At 46.4% G+C, this 17,465-nt stretch overlaps 1 protein-coding gene across 3 annotated transcripts in view; it reads left to right on the top strand.

The window, feature by feature from the left end:
- Positions 1-17,465, top strand: part of CCDC93 (coiled-coil domain containing 93) — a 108,403-nt gene that overhangs the window by 64,388 nt on the left and 26,550 nt on the right. For all 3 annotated transcript variants that reach the window (XM_055120943.1, XM_055120942.1, XM_055120944.1), the window contains 4 exons: positions 3,226-3,342; positions 8,476-8,538; positions 15,233-15,306; positions 17,005-17,086. In XM_055120943.1, the coding sequence (XP_054976918.1) occupies positions 3,226-3,342; positions 8,476-8,538; positions 15,233-15,306; positions 17,005-17,086 (336 nt within the window). The remainder of the gene's footprint in view (positions 1-3,225; positions 3,343-8,475; positions 8,539-15,232; positions 15,307-17,004; positions 17,087-17,465) is intronic.

The raw sequence follows: 17,465 nt of genomic DNA, 5'->3' as shown, positions 1-17,465 counted from the left end.
GAACCAGAGTGGTAGTACAACAGATAGGGCACTTACGTTGCAAGTGACCAACCTAGATTTGATCCCTAGCACTCTGGATGGTTTCTCAAGCCCACCAGGAATGATCCCCAACCACAGAGCCAGGAGCACTGAGCATTGCCAGGTGTGCCCCCCACCCAAACAAAGGGAAAAGAATGACATCTTAGTTTTATTATGAATGAGATTTTGGCCCCAGAGACACCCAGAAAGGGTCTTGAGGACCACCTAGCTAAAATTTTAATTGAGAGAGAAATGAAAGAGGGAGAAAAGAGATGGTAGGTAAGTAGGGGGGTAGGTGGGTCAGTGGGTGGGTATGTAAGTTGATAGGTAAGCAAGTAGGCAGGCGGGTAGTAGTGATACACAGTGGTTGGGAGCCATGTATTTCCAAATATCAAGATAGTTACTGGTTTTCTTGAAAGAAAGATCCCAACAAGCACGAAAAGTAAGTCTGTAAAAAAATTAAAAAACAAAAACCAAAAAACTTTTTCTATGGGAAAAAAAAAAATCTCAGAAGTGAAGTTTAAGGTTCAGGTTTTTTTGTTTTTTGTTTTTTTGTTTTTTTGTTTTTTTTTTCCCACGTAGAGTAGGAACCCAAGTCTAAGTGTTCATATGCACTGAGATGTTGGAAGGGAAAGAGAACATGCAGACTTCCAGTTTTGTCTGTGTGCTATGTTCTTTGACAAAAGGCTGTGGAAGCTGGGTGGGAAATGCAGTTTTATGCTCTAGGGAATTTGTCTACAAAATGAGTTGATTGATGGGAAAACGTCAGTTGGTTAACCATCAGGCCTGTGCCAGAGGAACGGAGAGGGAAGGTGGGGCCGGGGGAAAAGAGAGAGACAGAGCGGGAGGGGGAAAGAGGAGAGCGAGCAAGCAAGCACTCAGCCCCATGTCAGGATAATCTAGACATCTAATAGAGACAAACTGTTAGGGGTATTTCGGGTATTTGTTCTATTTCAGGTGTCAGTAAATTGCGAGAAAACTGTGTGTAAGTCTGAACATAAACTAAAATGCTCTGAGGATAAGCCAGTGACTCTTTGGAAACTAATGCCAGGGTCTTTTAGGCAGCACATAAACCAAAACTGGGATGAACATTAAATCTAAACCTGAAAGTGACTCTAAGGTGTGTGTGTTTGGCAGGGGAGTGGGACGGGGCGAGGGTAGAGGGGAGTAAGCCATTTAACTTGTAGAAATCAAAAGTGGCTAAATTTATACCACAGTTCAGTTGATACATTCAAAATAGAGGGTATATAATCAGTTCGGTATTATTCAGTTTTGACAAGTGATTTGAAAATTGAAATGAAGTGAACTTTACCCTAACACCTTTTTTTCACTACTCTTCAATCATTTTGTAATTATTTAATAAATCCCTTTATTTAACTCTAAATAAAGGAAACCAGAAACAGTTCTCTTTTTTCAGATTAAAGGTTATAATTATGTCTGAAATCAATTGTATTTTTAAAGGTTGACTTCAAATTCCAGAAACCTAGCCATGCTAAAGGACACTGGTTGACATTTTCCAAAATCCCAGGTTTCAAGGCTAGCTGTGTTGGAATACCAAATACATCCTTTGTCTGTATCCGTCTATTTCAGCCTACCAGCCCACAGGTAGAAATCGAGGTTCTTCCACGTTTTATGCAGCTTTATTTTGCTGATTGTTCCCTCACCTCCAGAGTTACTGAGCAGCAATACCTCATTATCTGTTAGGAAAGCTGTTGAAATGTTCAAGAAAACTTTTTTTTTTTTAATGTATTGAATCACCGTGAGAACAGTTACAAAGCTTTCTGGTTTAAGTCTCAGTCATACAATGCTCAAACACCCAGCCCTTCATCAGAGGGAAAAAGTTGGGGCCGCACCTAGTAGTGTTTAGGGATCATTTCTGGTGGGTTCAGGCAACCGTATGTTGTACTAGAGGTCAAACCAGGGTTTGACCTGAATTGTTTTTCCAGCCCTAAACCTAGACTGTTAAAATTATAGAGAGGACCAGAAGATAGTAAAGCAGATACTCTGGGTACCAGGAGTGATCCTTGATCTCAGAACCAGGAGTTAGCCCTGAGTACCACTCAGTGTAGCCCTAAAACAAAACCAAAAGCAAACAAAACAAAACCAAAAAAAAAAAACAAACTGTAAGTAAGGGCCAGAAAGATAAGCATACAGGGATTTAGGTGCATGTGCTGTGTGCGCTGATCACCTGGAGAAAACCCCCATTTCCCCACCCCACCCCGAAAAAAGTGCAGGGAAAAGTACATCACCAAATAGGCTAGGAATACTTGATATACTGCAGTATAAAAGGAAATGTGATTGTAATGAGTAGTTAACTATAACCTACTTCCGCTCACCCAAACAGTTTTAAGTCTAGTATTGCAGCTCAGTAAACACAGCCTGCAAACCATGTTTCTTTTGCCCGGGACTCGTTTCTTGGCTCTCAAAGAATGTACCCCATATGTACAATAAGACTCTTCTCTTTTGACAAGGTTTTTCAATAATGTTGTTGCATTAGCTTTATCCCATGTGGAAATCATCTCCATACTCCTAACTACATTGTGCAGTTCTGGCAGTCTCTATGAGCTGTGAGTCTGTCTTCTCCGTGCCCTCCTCCTTGTCACAGTTACCCCATGTGGAAGTCATCTCCACCCTCCTAACTGTACGTCGTCAGTTCTGGCAGTCTCTACAAGCTGTGAGCCTGTCTTCTCTGTGCCCTCTTCATTGTCACAGATCAGTAACTGGCCTCTCAGCAACTTCCTTTCTTCTCAGATCCATCCTCTGTGAACAAAAGAATAGAAACAAATCGTTCAAGGAAAATGAGTCTGTGGGTATAGAGAAGTAAGCTGGAGGTTGGGTGAAACATTCTAATCATATGTTCAGTCTGCTTTGAGCAAAGTGAATCTGTTCATTCTTGATAATTGCAGAATGGTTTGATGTAGATCTGCATATATTCATGGTGTTCCTTGCTCTGAGACTTTGATAATACCCTGTTGTCTGTGTCATGTCCCGGGACCCTGTGCCTCTGAATGAAATGCAGATTCTCTTCATGGGGGTTTCAGTGACTGTCTGACTCATCTCTGGAGCTGGGTTTTAGACTAGCTTCCTGGCCTAAGGAGTCACTAGCTGCCCACCGGTGACCTGCGCGGGCAGAGCAGGAGGGATTTGTCTCGCACGAACTAAGTGGACTCATGAAACTCTCGGGGTTTCCCTGGCTGTTTCCCACAGCAGTCTGAACTGTCAGCTGAAGAAAGTCCAGAAAAATTAGGAGCTTCCCAACTGCATCGTCGGAAAGTCATTTCCTTGAACAAGCAGATTCTGCAGAAGACCAAACATCTGGAAGAGGTTGGTGCGATTGTCTTTTTTTTTTTTATCATTTAACTCAAGTAAAATAAAACCATATTTCAAAATGGGAAGGCCTGGGAAAGGAGTCAAGAGTTCCGTGGTAGCCTAGTCCGTGCTGCTCTTAGAACAGGGAGGGGTCAGCATGCTTGGACCCAGGGGCTGTCTAACTACAACTTGTTTTTATTTATGAAGTTTCACTGGAATATGTATGCACACCTCTTGTTTACATATTTTCTGTGGTTGCTTTCAAGCTCCTGCGGCAGACTTGAGGGGTTATAGTGAGACCATATGATGTACAAACATTTACTTTCTGACCCTTTATGAAAAACATCTGAAGAATGGTCACAGGGCAAGATTAACATTTATTAAACTTTAAATAAACAGCCTTCTGTATCATTTGGGGAAGCCCAGAGGAGGGTGGGTGAGTCCTGACCCCGAAACAATGGAACCAGCCCTGGCAGCCTAAAACCTCCAGAACTCAGTCACCTCTTGCCCATGACTGCTCTCCACACACTCGGAGGAGCCTCACTCATGAGTGAATCTATTCCTGGACATTCCATACTTTATAACACTAAGAAAACGAGAGTAATGCACCACGTTTGTTGGGGTTTAATGTAGAAGGTAACCAATCTTAGGAGGAAATATATGTATGCAGATAAATAGATAGATAGATAGATAGATAGATAGATAGATAGATAGATAGATAGATAGATAGATAGATAGACAAGACTCAAAAAACCTTTAACATGTTACTAATCTCTTATAGAAGGGCCTAATGGCTCCTGGGTAAAATACAACAATCTTCACACACTTTCCTCTAAGAAACCAAAAAAGGATCATTTTTAGCAGATTATTCATAATAAGCAATACGAAATTATTTTGGTTCTGCTTTGGGAGCAGGGTTTGGGGTGGGTTTGGGATGGAAACATCCGAAATATGGTGGTAGGAAGGTGTAATGGTGGTGGGATTGGTTTCAAATATAAAATGTAATCAAATATTGTGAACAGCTTTATAAAAATAAATAGCCTCAACAGACCCCCTAAATCACCAAGCCATCTTCCAGCCAATCCTTCTTGGGGACCCCTATTGGCAAGGCTGCCAGGATCACCTCAGTGCTTGCAGATGGCACGGAGGGTTGAACTTGCAGCTTTGCTCTTGTCGGGCGCGTGACTTAAGCTCTTGGGCCGTCTTCTGGGCCGCAAGAACCCAAACTCTCTAAATCCAAGGACTTGTCTTACACGGAGTAGAGGAGGAAAGCAGCCCAAATGCCCCAGTGGTCTTAGCTGTCAGAATCACGGTGAGAGTGTTAACCCTGGAGAGCCGCGGGAGAAAGAGTAGCAGCACACACAGCAGGAAAGAACAGCCCAGGGTCCCACGGGAGCCTATGCTGCAGAGACCTGGAACTGATGAGCAGCTTCAAGGCTTCTGAGAAGAAACCTGAGATGGAGGAAAGAAAGAGGAATCCACAACAAAATTTAGGATCATAAGCAACTGAATTTTGGGGTATCTGTCTCCCTAGATATCATCTTCCACGGTGAAGGAAAAAATGGAGGCAAAAGAGTTGGAGGTGGAGGTGGGTGGGACGAAGCTAAGCTACTGAGTGGGGCTTTGATTTATGGAAACATAGTCAAATGTGGTGGGCTGGAGCCATAGCACAGTGGGTAGGGTGTTTGCCTTACACGCGGCCGACCCAGGTTCAATTCCTTTGTCCCTCTTGGAGAGCCTGGCAAGCTACCAAGAGTATCCAGCCCGCACGGCAGAGCCTGGCAAGCTCCCCGTGGCATATTCGATATGTCAAAAACAGTAACAAGTCTCACATGGAGACGTTACTGCTGCCTGCTGGAGCAAATCGATGAACAATGGGATGACAGTGCTACAGTGCTGCAGTCAACTGTGGAGAACTCTTAATGGTCAGATTTAAAAAGAGTAAGTCTTCCCTTCTTTGCTTAAGTTCTACGTCCAGCCGGGATCCTACTCATGTGAGTCTTTGTCAGAGAAACTTGCCTTAAACCACCTTGTAAACAAGTGGACGCTTTCTGGGGCCTGTCTTTGCCTGGGGAAACTCCAGTCACACTCCATTCCACCATGTCCCCGCTCAGCTCTTTGAGGAAAGTCACTGTCATGTTTGTTTGTTATCTACTCCCACACACCTCGTTTGAGCAGATCACGGGGCAGATGTCTGTGGGGGAATGAGTGCAGGGGTGAAGATGCCAGGAGCTCTCTGAGGAAAGTCAAATGAGCTTCAGGAGTTCAATCACCAGGAGTTCAGGAGACAAACAAACTCTGTTCTGAAATGCTCTTACCTACCAATTACACAGACGGCTTGATGAAGGTGCATTGCCCAGTGCTGCCTTGGGGAAGGGAGGTGCCCAAGCCCTCCCTCCTGCCCTCCTCATCACCTCTCTCTCTGCTTTACTTGACTTCAAGTGGGCCTGCCGGGACTGTGCCCAGCCTTTTGTCTTGAAGTCTGGTAGCTAGAAGCTAGATTTAGGAGTCACAGTTTCTGAAGGTAGTATACTTCTTAATAAGTTGCTTCCAAGCTTAAGGATCAGGCAGGTTATTCTCTAAAAATCATTGCTCTGCAGGATGAAAATTATTTACAGCAAGGAGGGCACATACCTTGCACTCAACCCGGGTTCAATCCCCTGGTGCCTCACATGGTCCCCTCGAGCCTGCCAGGAGTGATCCCTGAGCTCATAACCAAGAGAAAGCCCTGAGTACTGCCAGATGTGGCCCCCAAAAAGACAAGCAAAAACTGTAGCACTGTCATCCCGTTGTTCATCGATTTGCTCAAGCAGGCATCAGTAATGTCTCCATTGTGAGACTTGTTACTGTTTTTGGCATACCGTATATACATGGGTAGTTTACCAGGCTTTGTCCTGAAGCAAAAACAATCAACAAAAATTATTTGCAGGCAAGTAACAACGAAAGAGTCTTAATTATGGTTTTCTTCTACATTGTACCCCTTCTGCCCCTCCCCCTTTCTTTTTTGTTTCTTTCTATTTTAGGGCCACACCTGACAATGGTCAGTGTTTACTCCTGGCTCTGAGATCAGGTGTCACCCCTGGCAGGACTTAGAGTACTGTATGAGGTGCTGGGGATAGAACCCGAGTCAGCTACATGCAAAGCAAGCATCTTGTGCAATGTACTATCTCTTTGACCCCCCTCCCCTCTCGTATCTTCTTTTAGTTTTTAAACTCCTTTGAGTTTTTAATAGAATGTTTTCAGATTTGTTAGCACAGCGGGTAGGGTGTTTGCCTTGCACTCGGCCAATTCAGGTTCAATTTCTCTGTCCCTCCCGGAGAGCCCGGCAAACTACTGAGAGTATCTTGCCCGCATGGCAGAGCCTGGCAAGCTCCCTGTGGCATATTTGATATGCCAAGAACAGTAAAAACAAGTTTCACAATGGAGATGTCACTGGTGCCCGCTCGAGCAAATCAATGAGCAACGGGGCAACAGTGCTACAGTGAGACAGTGCATATGACCCTCAGCACCTCATGGATCCCTGAGCACCATGGCGGGCATGATTCCTGAGCAGCCAACCAGGAGCACAGTTGGGTGTGGCCCCACACAAAGAGTGTTTTGATTTGGGGGGGCTGGAGCGATAGCACAGCGGGTAGGGCATTTGCCTTGCACGCGACCGACCCGGGTTTGATTCCCAGCATCCTATATGGTCCCCTGAGCACCGGCAGGAGTAATTCCTGAGTGCAGAGCCAGGAATAACCCCTGTGCATCGCCAGGTGTGACCCAAAAGAAAAAAAAAAAGAGTGTTTTGACTTTGGAACCATACTAGAGCTTCTTGGGGTCCTAGCACAGTGCTTGTGGGACACTGCAAGTGGTGATCGAGGGCCCTGTGGCTCTGGGAACTGAAACTTGCACTCCTCTATGCCAAGCGTGTCCACCACCACCCCCCTGCCTGGGGTATAAACCATTTCAGTGAGGAGCAGGGAAATGACATTTTCAAGAGGCAAGTTTTCATTTATGTAACTTTGAAGAGGAAAGGAAATTCATTTTCTTTCTCTGAGTGTTGAAATTCTGAATCCTTTCTTCTCTCTGGCATTGTTGGAGAACCAGCCGTGGTCTGTGCTAGCGTTCCGAAGGCTGAAATGCAGTTCTGTTCTGCGGGCAAGCATGTGGGTACAGAAATCTTAACCCTGAATTTGAACCTTGGCTTTATTAGTTGCCAGCTGTGCAGCTATGAAGTTTCAGTCGAGCTACTTAACCCCTCTGAGTTTTTTATTTCCTCATCTGTAAAGAAGAATATCATCTTCTATTGACTGCAGGGATCCGTGATAATATTTACGCAGAGTAGTAGTATGCCACCTGACATGGAGATGGTGCTAAGAATAAATGAGGGCTTTCTCCTTCACGGATTGCTGGTAACCCCCTCTTTAAATCTTTGTGAGTGTTCTTATCTGTAAAATAGGGATGCCATTTACTTCTGGGTTGTTCGTAAGGCTCCAATGAGAGCATGAGGTTTTTTGTTGTGATTTTCAGTTTTATTTCAGGCACCATGATTTATAATATTGATACTGGCAGGGTTCCAGGTATGAGATATTCCAGCACCAATAGCATGCCCACTTGCCCCACCACTGGCCCATTGCCCCCCCACCATTCCCATCCACCCCCCCTGCCCTCATACAGTGATATGCTTCCTACTGAAAACCCGTTCCCAGTTTCTGTTGCCTTTGGGCATTTGTTGTTTCCTTATCGTGTTTCCTGATGTCCCACACATGAGGGAGATCACTCTGTGTCTCTCCATCTCTTTCTGACTAACTGCCCTCAGCATGAAACTCTCCAGAGTCCAGCAAACGGCTGGCATCCAAGATACATAAAGCATCGGTAGAACTTTACCCCAAAATTCAAAAAAGTTGATCTTCCAGATTATCCAGCAATTTCACTTCAGGGCATTTATCCCAAAGGATGAAATACTATCCAAAACAAGACATTAAACTCCTTATGTTCCTTGCAGCACTATTGACAACAGCCCAAATCTAGGAACAACCCAAGTGTCCAAGAGCAGATGACGAGATAAAGAAACTATGGTATATATATACCGTCCAGCACTACTCAGCTTTAAGAGCCCCTGTTGTGTTTTTCATTTGCTTATGTGTTTGTTTTTAATCTTTTCAGCTGCGGACAAATCACACTGACCTGCAGGCCAGATACAACGAATCGAAGAAAACCCTGACAGAGGTGAGCAGCAGCGTCACCCTCCCGGGGCGTTCCTAAACACGTTTTTGTCCTCCATGTCCTCCATACAGTGCCGGGGACCACAGTCTGGTGGGGAGTCAGGATGCCCTTCACAAAGCTGAAGTTTTTTTTTTGATTGAGACAGTCCCTTAGGAGTGTGTGGCCCGGGCCATCCATGTATTCAGACCCTCAGCGATTTTGGTGGAGAGATCTCTGTGGGCAGGGAGGGTTGAAAATTTCTTCCTGCAAGAAGTGGGCTTGAGGGGCTGGAGTGATAGCACAGTGGACAGGGTGTTTGCTTGCACATGGCCGACCCAGGTTCAGTTCCCAGCATCCCATATGGTTTACCCTGAGCACCGCCAGGAGTAACTCCTGAGAGCAAAACCAGGAGTAACCCCTGTGCGTAGCTGGGTATGACCCAAAAAGAAAAAAAGAAAGAAAAAAAAAGAAGTGGGCCTGATGGGCAAAGGGAGGTCCACTTAGGAAAATGTGATACAGTAAGTGGCAGTGCCTCTCAAGCAGACTGCTCGCCTAGGTCCAAAATACTGACTTCCTTGAGACTTGGTTTTCTTCTTGTCAGATGAGACAACTGCAGAGTGATAAACATTTCTCCCTAGTACCCACCCTCCCAGCCCACACCCAGAATGCCAGGATCCTGAATGACCACATCCCCTTTGTAAAATAGTAGTGTTTGCATGGAAACCCACTTCCTCCCTGCACACTTTAAATCCTGGGTAGAGTACTTGTAATATCCAATTAGGTAATGTAAGTACTGTGAAAATTGGTGGAATGCTTATTTATTATTGAGGGAATCTTGACGAGAAAGAAGTCTGGACCTGTTCAGTATTGCTGCAACCACCAAACTACTACTATACAGTATATCTTTCCAGTTTGTGGCTAGTTGAGTCCACAGATGGGGTGCAGGCGCAGACCGTATGGCTAACTACGAATTGCTGTTTACCGTGACTAGTTTTGTATTTGGGTGCTGGGGAGGGGGTCACACAGGGGGCTTGTGGGCATCCTTTGAGCCGTGACTTTATTTTCTGACCCGGGCGGTGAGAATGCCTTGTCACATCAGCATCATAGCGTTCTTTGCCTTCCACTGCTCATTGCCTAGGAAACCAGGCGGAGGACCTCATGCCTGGTTCCCAGTGCTGTCGTGAGGGGAGTCTCGATGCTTCTCTCCCATTCGTGTCCATAGGGAGCCACCCTCCTTGGGATCTGAACACTCTCTTCATTGTGACTCTCCTGTCGGGATGGGAGTGGGGGGAGGGCATCTGTGCCCTCCCTGCCAGGGTCCCATCTAACGCTTCCGGGCTTCCGGGCCATGTCGAAGCACTTCTCATCTTCCCTTTCTCTCCAAAACCCAGTCCGGCCCTATTGTTATTTTAATTTTATCTGAAGTTTGCCCATTTAAACATTCTGATTCTGTCGCGTATGCGTAGTTTCCTGCCTTGCTGTAAACCTGACAGGGCTTTGGGGTTCTGACCTCCTCTCATCAGTTACTGTCAGCATACTTGAAAGGGCAGGCAGAAGAATGACAATTAGAGTTTAAAAAAAAAAATTTTTTTTTTCCCTTATTCTTTCCAAAGATGCCTGTGTTGCATTTGGGCAGATCAGCGTTCTTTGCTTGATTCTGGCACTGCATTCCTGTGTATCAGATGGTGGACTCCTGGGGGGGAATCCCTGCTGCTCTCTTGCTTTCAGTGCTGCAGAGACCCTGGCATGATGTTTGCCAAGTCAGGGATCAGTCCTTGGACAAGAATCTGGAAGAGATTAGAGAGCTGGCGTCTAGTTATTAATTTCCAAAGACACTTATATGCCTTCGGATATAAATCCTAGGTGGCCGTAAAGTCTCCTTTTGTGCCAGACACTAAATCAAGACTTTATGGAGGCCCTTTCATGTGCTCGAAAGGTAAAGGGTCCCTCAGAGATAGCTTTCCCGTCCCCAGATAGCAGTAGCGGCCGGTGTTGTCCACTGGGCGGGCGCTGGGCAGGTCACTGGGATTAGTTTCTTTGGCTCTTCACAGTAACCCTGACACGGCAGTGACCAGCTCTGTTCTGCAGATGAGGAAACCAAGTCGGAGAAGCCAGGCAGAGCAGTGCCAGGCTTCCAGGGCTGGCCCTCAGGCACCAGAAAGCTCTCAGAGGGCTCCTCTCCAGCCTGGCAGTTCCCAGCGGGGAGCTGTATGAGGCCGAGTGCTGAGTAACATACAGAGCAGCTTGATTTGGTCCGAGTAGCTGCAGACCTGGCTCCTGAATCAGTAACGAACAACTTCATCTCTGAGTTTCGGCCTTCTGAGGTGATTCCCACAGCGACTGAGAAAAACACCACTGAGGGGCCAGAGCGATAGTTCAGCGGGTAGCCCTTGCACAGGGCTGACCTGGGTCCAGTCCCCCATGCCCCAGATGATCCCCGAGCCTGCCGGGCATGATCCCTGAGCACAGAGCTAGGAGTAAGTCTGAGCACTGTCAGGCATGCCCCCTACCCCCCCCCCCCCACACACACACACAAAGAAATGAACCACTGGTTATTTCACTACCGTTCTCCCAGACTTTACCTTGTTAACAGGTTTCGTCGACCAGGTTTTGTTGACAAACCTGCCCTTCCAAGACACCCTACTTACTACCCAGCTAAAACCCAGGGCGGACAAGGAGATCAGAGCGCAGATGGGAAGAGGACTCAAAACAGCCAGCAGTGCCTTTTGGGGAGACTGCGTGTGTGCTTCAGAGGCCAGGCCTTTAGCCCAGGCCTCTCGCCGGTCCAGTTCTAGCCATCACAGTTTGAGTCAGGCCTGCGGGGAGGTCAGTTCTTTAAACCAGCAAAAAAGTTTTCAGTATTTGGGGCCTGGAGTGATAGCACAGCGGGTAGGGCGTTTGCCTTGCACACGGCTGACCCAGGTTCGAAAACAAAACAAAACTGGGCTGGAGAGATAGCACAGCGGGTAGGGCGTTTGCCTTGCACACGGCCGACCCGGTTTCAAATCCCAGCATCCCATATGGTACCCTGAGCATGGCCAGAGGTAATTCCTGAGTGCAGAGCCAGGAGTAACCCCTGTGCATCGCCAGGTGTGACCCAAAAAGAAAAAAAAAAAAAGTTTGTCAGCATCCTCTTGTATCATGCTAAACACATCATGCCTAAAGTTTTTCTTGATCTGTAGACTCTTTTTCCACATCAAAAATTCATGTGCTGAGTCTGCGGCCTCTCTTATTTACTCTTTTATTCTTGGTGGTGGTCTTATCTTTTTATTTATTTATTTTATTGAATCACCATGAGATAGAGCATTACAAAATTGTTCATGATTGCATTTCAGGCATATAGTGTCCCAACATCCATTCCTCCACCAGTGTGATATCCCAGCACCAAGTCCTCAGTTTCCTTCCTGTCCCTCCACCCCCACTCCCACCTGCCTCTTTTTTTTTTTTTTTTTTTTTGCTTTTTGGGTCACACCCAGCGATGCTCAGGGGTTACTCCTGGCTCTGCACTCAGGAATTACTCCTGGCGGTGCTTGGGGGACCATATGGGATGCCGGGGATCGAACCCGGGTCGGCCGCGTGCAAGGCAAACGCCCTACCCGCTGTGCTATCACTCCGGCCCACCTGCCTCTATTGCAGACACCTCTCTCTTCTCTTTTTTTCTTTCTCTCTCTCTCTCTCTTTCTTTCATTTTAGGCATAATGGTTTTCGATACAGATGCTGAAAGGTCATCTTGTCTCTACCTGATTTCAACACTCACTTCTTGTCCAGAGTGATCATTGCCAACTAGTATTGTCATAACAGACCCTCCTCTATCTTAACTACGCTCTCTTTCCCATACCATTCACCAACTGCTGACCAGTCCTCTTGGACCATTTTCTGTGACCTTGGATATTACTTTCATACTGGTTTTTGTTTGTTTGTGTTTTTGTTTTGTTTTAATTGCTGGACTTGTCTTTGATCCCTACAGCTCTGCCTGTCAGAGATGTGGGGCTTCTGGACCATTTTGTGCAGCCTACCTCTTGGGGTGGTTCTGGAAGGCAGGTGCCACTGTTTGGTGACATCACCCTCTGGGAACTGATATTCAAGTCACCCTATTTCTCGTAGGGGCTACCAGCTCCCTGCTTTTGGGATTTGCGTGCTGGCATTTAAATCTTGGTTTAAAGTTGGTCTTTGTTTCTGAGCCCACCTGACTGTTCCCCGTGTGGATCCAGCCCTGCAGCCAGCTCTGCCCGCAGCTGCCCATCTCACACCCGAGTCCTCCTCAGGTCACTGTTGTCTGCTGATCATCTTTCTCATCTGTAAGGTGCCTGCTCCTTTGCCAACAGAATCCTTCACATTGTTTAGTCCTTTGGGCAAGAAAGACTTGATACAGCTTGTGTTTGTTCTTCCATTTCCAGTTTGAATATTTGGAAGTTTGGATTGAGGCACCGGGGTGGGGGTGCGAGTGGTGGCCACACCCAGTGCTGCTCAGGGCTTACTATTGGCTCTGTGTTCAGGGATCCCTCCTGGTGGCATTCAGGGGACCCTAGATTAAGCTTGGGTCAGTCCCATACAAGGCAAGCTGCTTACGTGCTGAACTCTCTCTCCAGTCCTCTGGAACTTTATTTTAATGTATTCTTTAAAATGGATAACACATTCTCATGGCCCAGAACTCAGCAAGTACAAAGAATGCACTGCCATACCCAGCCACATAGCTGCCCTCCCCGGGGGTAAAGTGTAATCAGTTTCTTATGAATTTTTTCAGAAAGATTTGATGCATATGCAAGTCACCATGTATGCATTGGTTCCTGGCATTCCATGTATATTTATACAGTCAGTATATACATTGTTTGAACGCATTGGAGGGACACTGTGCTTACAGCTTTGTACCTTGTTTCCCTCACCTCGCAGGTATTAGCAATCAACATAAAAGAATTTTCTTCTTTTTATTTGTTTGGGTTTTTTTGGTTTTTTTGTTTTTGTTTTTGTTTTTTTGGTTTTGGGGCCACACCCAGTGATGCTCAGGAGTTACTCTTGGCTCTGCACTCAGAAATCACTCCTGGTGGTGCTCAGGGGAACATATGGGATGCTGGGGACCAAACCCAGGTTAGCCACATGCAAAACAAGTGTCTTACCCGATGTGCTATGCTTTAGCCCATCTTCTTTAAAAAAAAAGAAAGAAGATATTTTTACATGTAGTGATGCTGAGTACTGACCTGCCAGTTCAGTGCTCAAGCCTGGAGGCACTCAGGGCCATCAGGCCAACACCTGGCAGTGCTCAGGGGACCATGAGGTGCTGGGGCTGTAGCATCGGGCCACACATATGCTGAGCATGAATTATCACTGTATCACTGTCATCCCGTTGTTCATCGATTTGCTTGAGCAGGTGCCAGTAACATCTCCATTTGTCCCTGTCACGTACTAGTGTAGCCCGGTGGCACATTGGGGGCTCTTTCTCAGTCAGGGGAATGACGACCGTCATTGTTACTGTTTTTGGCATATTGAGTACACTTGCTGGGCTCTCTGAGAGGGATGGAGGCTTTGGGGGCAGCCTCTAATCGCCTTTACAGGTGTTCCCAGTCACACCTGTATATATATATATATATATATATATATATATATGTATATATCCAGAGGGATACATATATATATTTTATATATATATATATCCCTCAATGATTTGTTGCCTGCTGTCTGAACCCCATCAAATATGGTGTGGTAATTATGGAAAATGAGTAGTGAGTGTCTTATGATGCGGTCCAGGAATATGTTCACTCATGCCTGAGGCTTGGCCGAAGCGTGTGGAAAGTTGCCTGGAGCGTGGCAGCGGTTGGGTTGTGGAGGTCAGCTGCTGGGCTGGGTCCCTTGGGGCGGGGAGAGCTCTCACCCAACAGCCTGGCATGGAGTCTGGTGGCATGGTTATGGGAGCCTCATTTTATGCTCCCTTCTGGGAGAAGCAGCTGTGAGTTCTGGCCAGTGGCCGATGAGATTATGTGGCGCTGGCAGGAGGTGGATTATGGAACCCAGGTAATGCAGAACTATGTGACCTTAGACTCTGGGCTTAGCAGACCCAGGAGCAGAGATGCTTTGCTGTTTCCCCCAGTCCCAGGAGACCCAGGGGTCACTCCCATAAGCCACCTCCTGAGCATGAATTACCACATGAAGTATCTCTCCAGCTCCCTGGAAGTTTAGTCTTGCTTTTTCAAAAGGAAACTCTATGTTCTGTTGTATCTGAGTCCAGAGCCTAGAGTAACCCCTGAGTATCGCCGAGTGCAACCCCCAAAAAGCAAAAAATAATAAATTAAAACTGCACTGACTCGGAAAATGTGCCCGATATTCAAGCAGAAAGGAAACTGCCCCTCCTGCTCCTGCTCCTTGCCACGGCAGGACCTGAAGTACTGCAGGTCTGTCTCTCCCGGCCACACTTTGCTTTCCCCTTCCTTCCCGAAGGCTCTGCTTTTAGCCTTACTACTGACTTGTACCCACTTGCTTCTGTTACTTCAGGCCGTTGCCAGGATGTCATGAGCCAGCAGGATGTGTTCCAGAAAGGTCTAACTTTCCCCTTTCTGTGTGGTGCCTCAGCCACTTCCTGTCTCCGTTGTCTGTCTGCTCCGCGTACAGCCGAATTCACTTTGTCAGCTGTGGGGCACAGACATGAGCCAGGTGGGAAGGAGAGTGGAAACACTTCACGCTTTTTCACTACTGGGACTCTGGCAGTGACGTCTCGGTTCTCTTCTAGTTGAAGAGTTACAGTGAGAAGCTGGACAAAGAACAAGCCGCCCTCGAGAAGATAGAATCCAAAGCTGACCCAAGGTAAGGGGTTTTCTCCACACGTTTCCTTCAAGAAGGCGGTAGTGGCAATACCTGGTGGCTTGAACACAGAGCTCCAGAGCCGGCCGTCATGCTTCTGGCCCCAAGCAGGCCAGTTTCACCCGCTGAGTCAGAACATGCCCCATGTCACCCCCATGCCTGCGATGTGAGTTACTACCCGTCTCCCGGGTCCCCTTGGCTTCAGAGACAGCCTGATTTGGGTGTCTTGTTGAGTCTTTCCGGTTTTTTAAAAACAAAGTAAGGAATCGAAGAGATAGCACAGTGGGTACAACATTTGTCTTGCAAGTGGCTGACACAGGTTTAATCCCTAGCACAGCACATTGTCCCCAAGACCCCATCAGGAATAAGCCCTGAACACTGCAAGATGGGGTACAAAAATTACAATAATAATACCTGTTCAAGCAGAAAATGGACTGTGGTAGAGTATGCACCCCCTCCCCCAGCGCACTCTGTCTCTCTCTCTCTCTCTCTCTCTCCCTCTCTCTCTCTCTCTCTCTCTCTCTCTCTCTCTCTCTCTCTCTCTCTCTCTCTCTCTCTCACACACACACACACACACACACACATTAGCTATGACTTCTTGGGACGAAAAATATAATCTGTCTTTGCCAAGGAACAGTTGCTGACTGGTAGCTGTGTGTTTTGCCATTTTAAACAATTTTGTTATCCAATTTAAATTAAATATACATGGTTATTGTATAAGAATCACTCAGTTTTAAACTGTTTTAGCGTCAATGTATTTGACAGAATTTCCTGTGTCACCTGCTTGAATGAAGTTGTGAAATCATGAATAGTTTCAGACGCAGAATTAGCAGCTGTGGGCTGAATGAACATTTTTAGCAAAGATACACCTACAAATGTTAGAGGAAGGATTAGAATTGGAAAACCCCTGAAACAGTATTAAGCAAATACTGTATTAAGTACTGTCATAACCCTTAAACTTTTGATTTTTAAATAAGTGCTTTTAACAACCCTCAGCAGCTTCTTAGTTTAAAATGGTTAAAAATGTTCTCGAAACTCTTGAGTACCATTGAGTCAATGTTATTACTGAACGCATCCTTGAAACTTGAAACTCCTTAAGTGTGTCTGCAGTTGACTTTGTGATACTGGTTTGGATGTAGCCTCTGACCTTGTGCCCATAAATGAGTTGCATCAGTGAACGGGTCATCATTACCACTTGTGGATACCCCATTAGATTTATTTGGGAGATACAATGGAAATATTTTTGGGGAGTGGCCACACCTGGCAATGGCCAGAGGTAGCTCAGACTCTACACACTCAAGGATCACTCCTGGAAGTACTAAGGGGACCATTTGCAGTGCCAGAGATCTAACATAGCTCAACTACGTACAAGTCAAGTGCCTTACCCACTGTACTGTCTCTCCAGGCCTAATAACAGAATTTTTTTTTCTTTTTGTGTCACAGCGATGCTCAGGAGTTGCTCCTGGCTCTGCACTCAGGAATTACTCCTGGCAGTGCTTGGGGGACCATATGGAATGCCGGGGATCGAACCCGAGTTGGCCTCGGGCAAGGCAAATGCCCTACCCACTGTGCTATCACTCCAACCCTATCAATAACAGAAATTTAAGATATTCCCTTCCTAGCATGGGGGTGCTGGTGTTGGCTATGATGCATAAAATCACAGCAGCCTGACATGTTCTCTTTGGACTGTTTTCCCTTCAGTATCCTGCAGAGTTTGAGAGCACTTGTAGCCATGAATGAAAATCTGAAAAGTCAGGAGCAGGAGTTTAAAGCGCATTGCCGAGTAAGTGTCGCTTGGTGGGAACAGACATTCCACTGGGGCTCCTAGAAAATCTCCTGTGTTGCTTCCTTTTTTCTTGCTGGGGCCTCCTGTCCAGGAGTAAACGTGTAGGTCGTGGAGGCACTGAGTCAGCTGACTGGAGCCTGAGGTCGGGGCCTTCCAGGGTATCTCAAGTGAGTTAGATTAGTAACTGTGTGTGCCACTCACCCAAACTGAGAGCACAAACTAAGAGTTTCAGGGTATTGAACTGTCTTGCATGAGAAAAGAATCACATGTGATAGTAGGACAGTCCTGAAAACCCAGAATGTCTCTCTGTGACATGTGACTCGTGTCCATAGCCTAAATTCCTGCTGACCAAGAGTTCGGGCTCTCCTGGTAAGAT

This window comes from Sorex araneus, chromosome X (assembly GCF_027595985.1).
Source record: "Sorex araneus isolate mSorAra2 chromosome X, mSorAra2.pri, whole genome shotgun sequence".
NCBI lineage: Eukaryota > Metazoa > Chordata > Mammalia > Eulipotyphla > Soricidae > Sorex > Sorex araneus.
The sequence above is the reverse complement of the archived record's forward strand: the minus strand, read 5'-3'. Positions and strand labels throughout refer to the sequence as shown.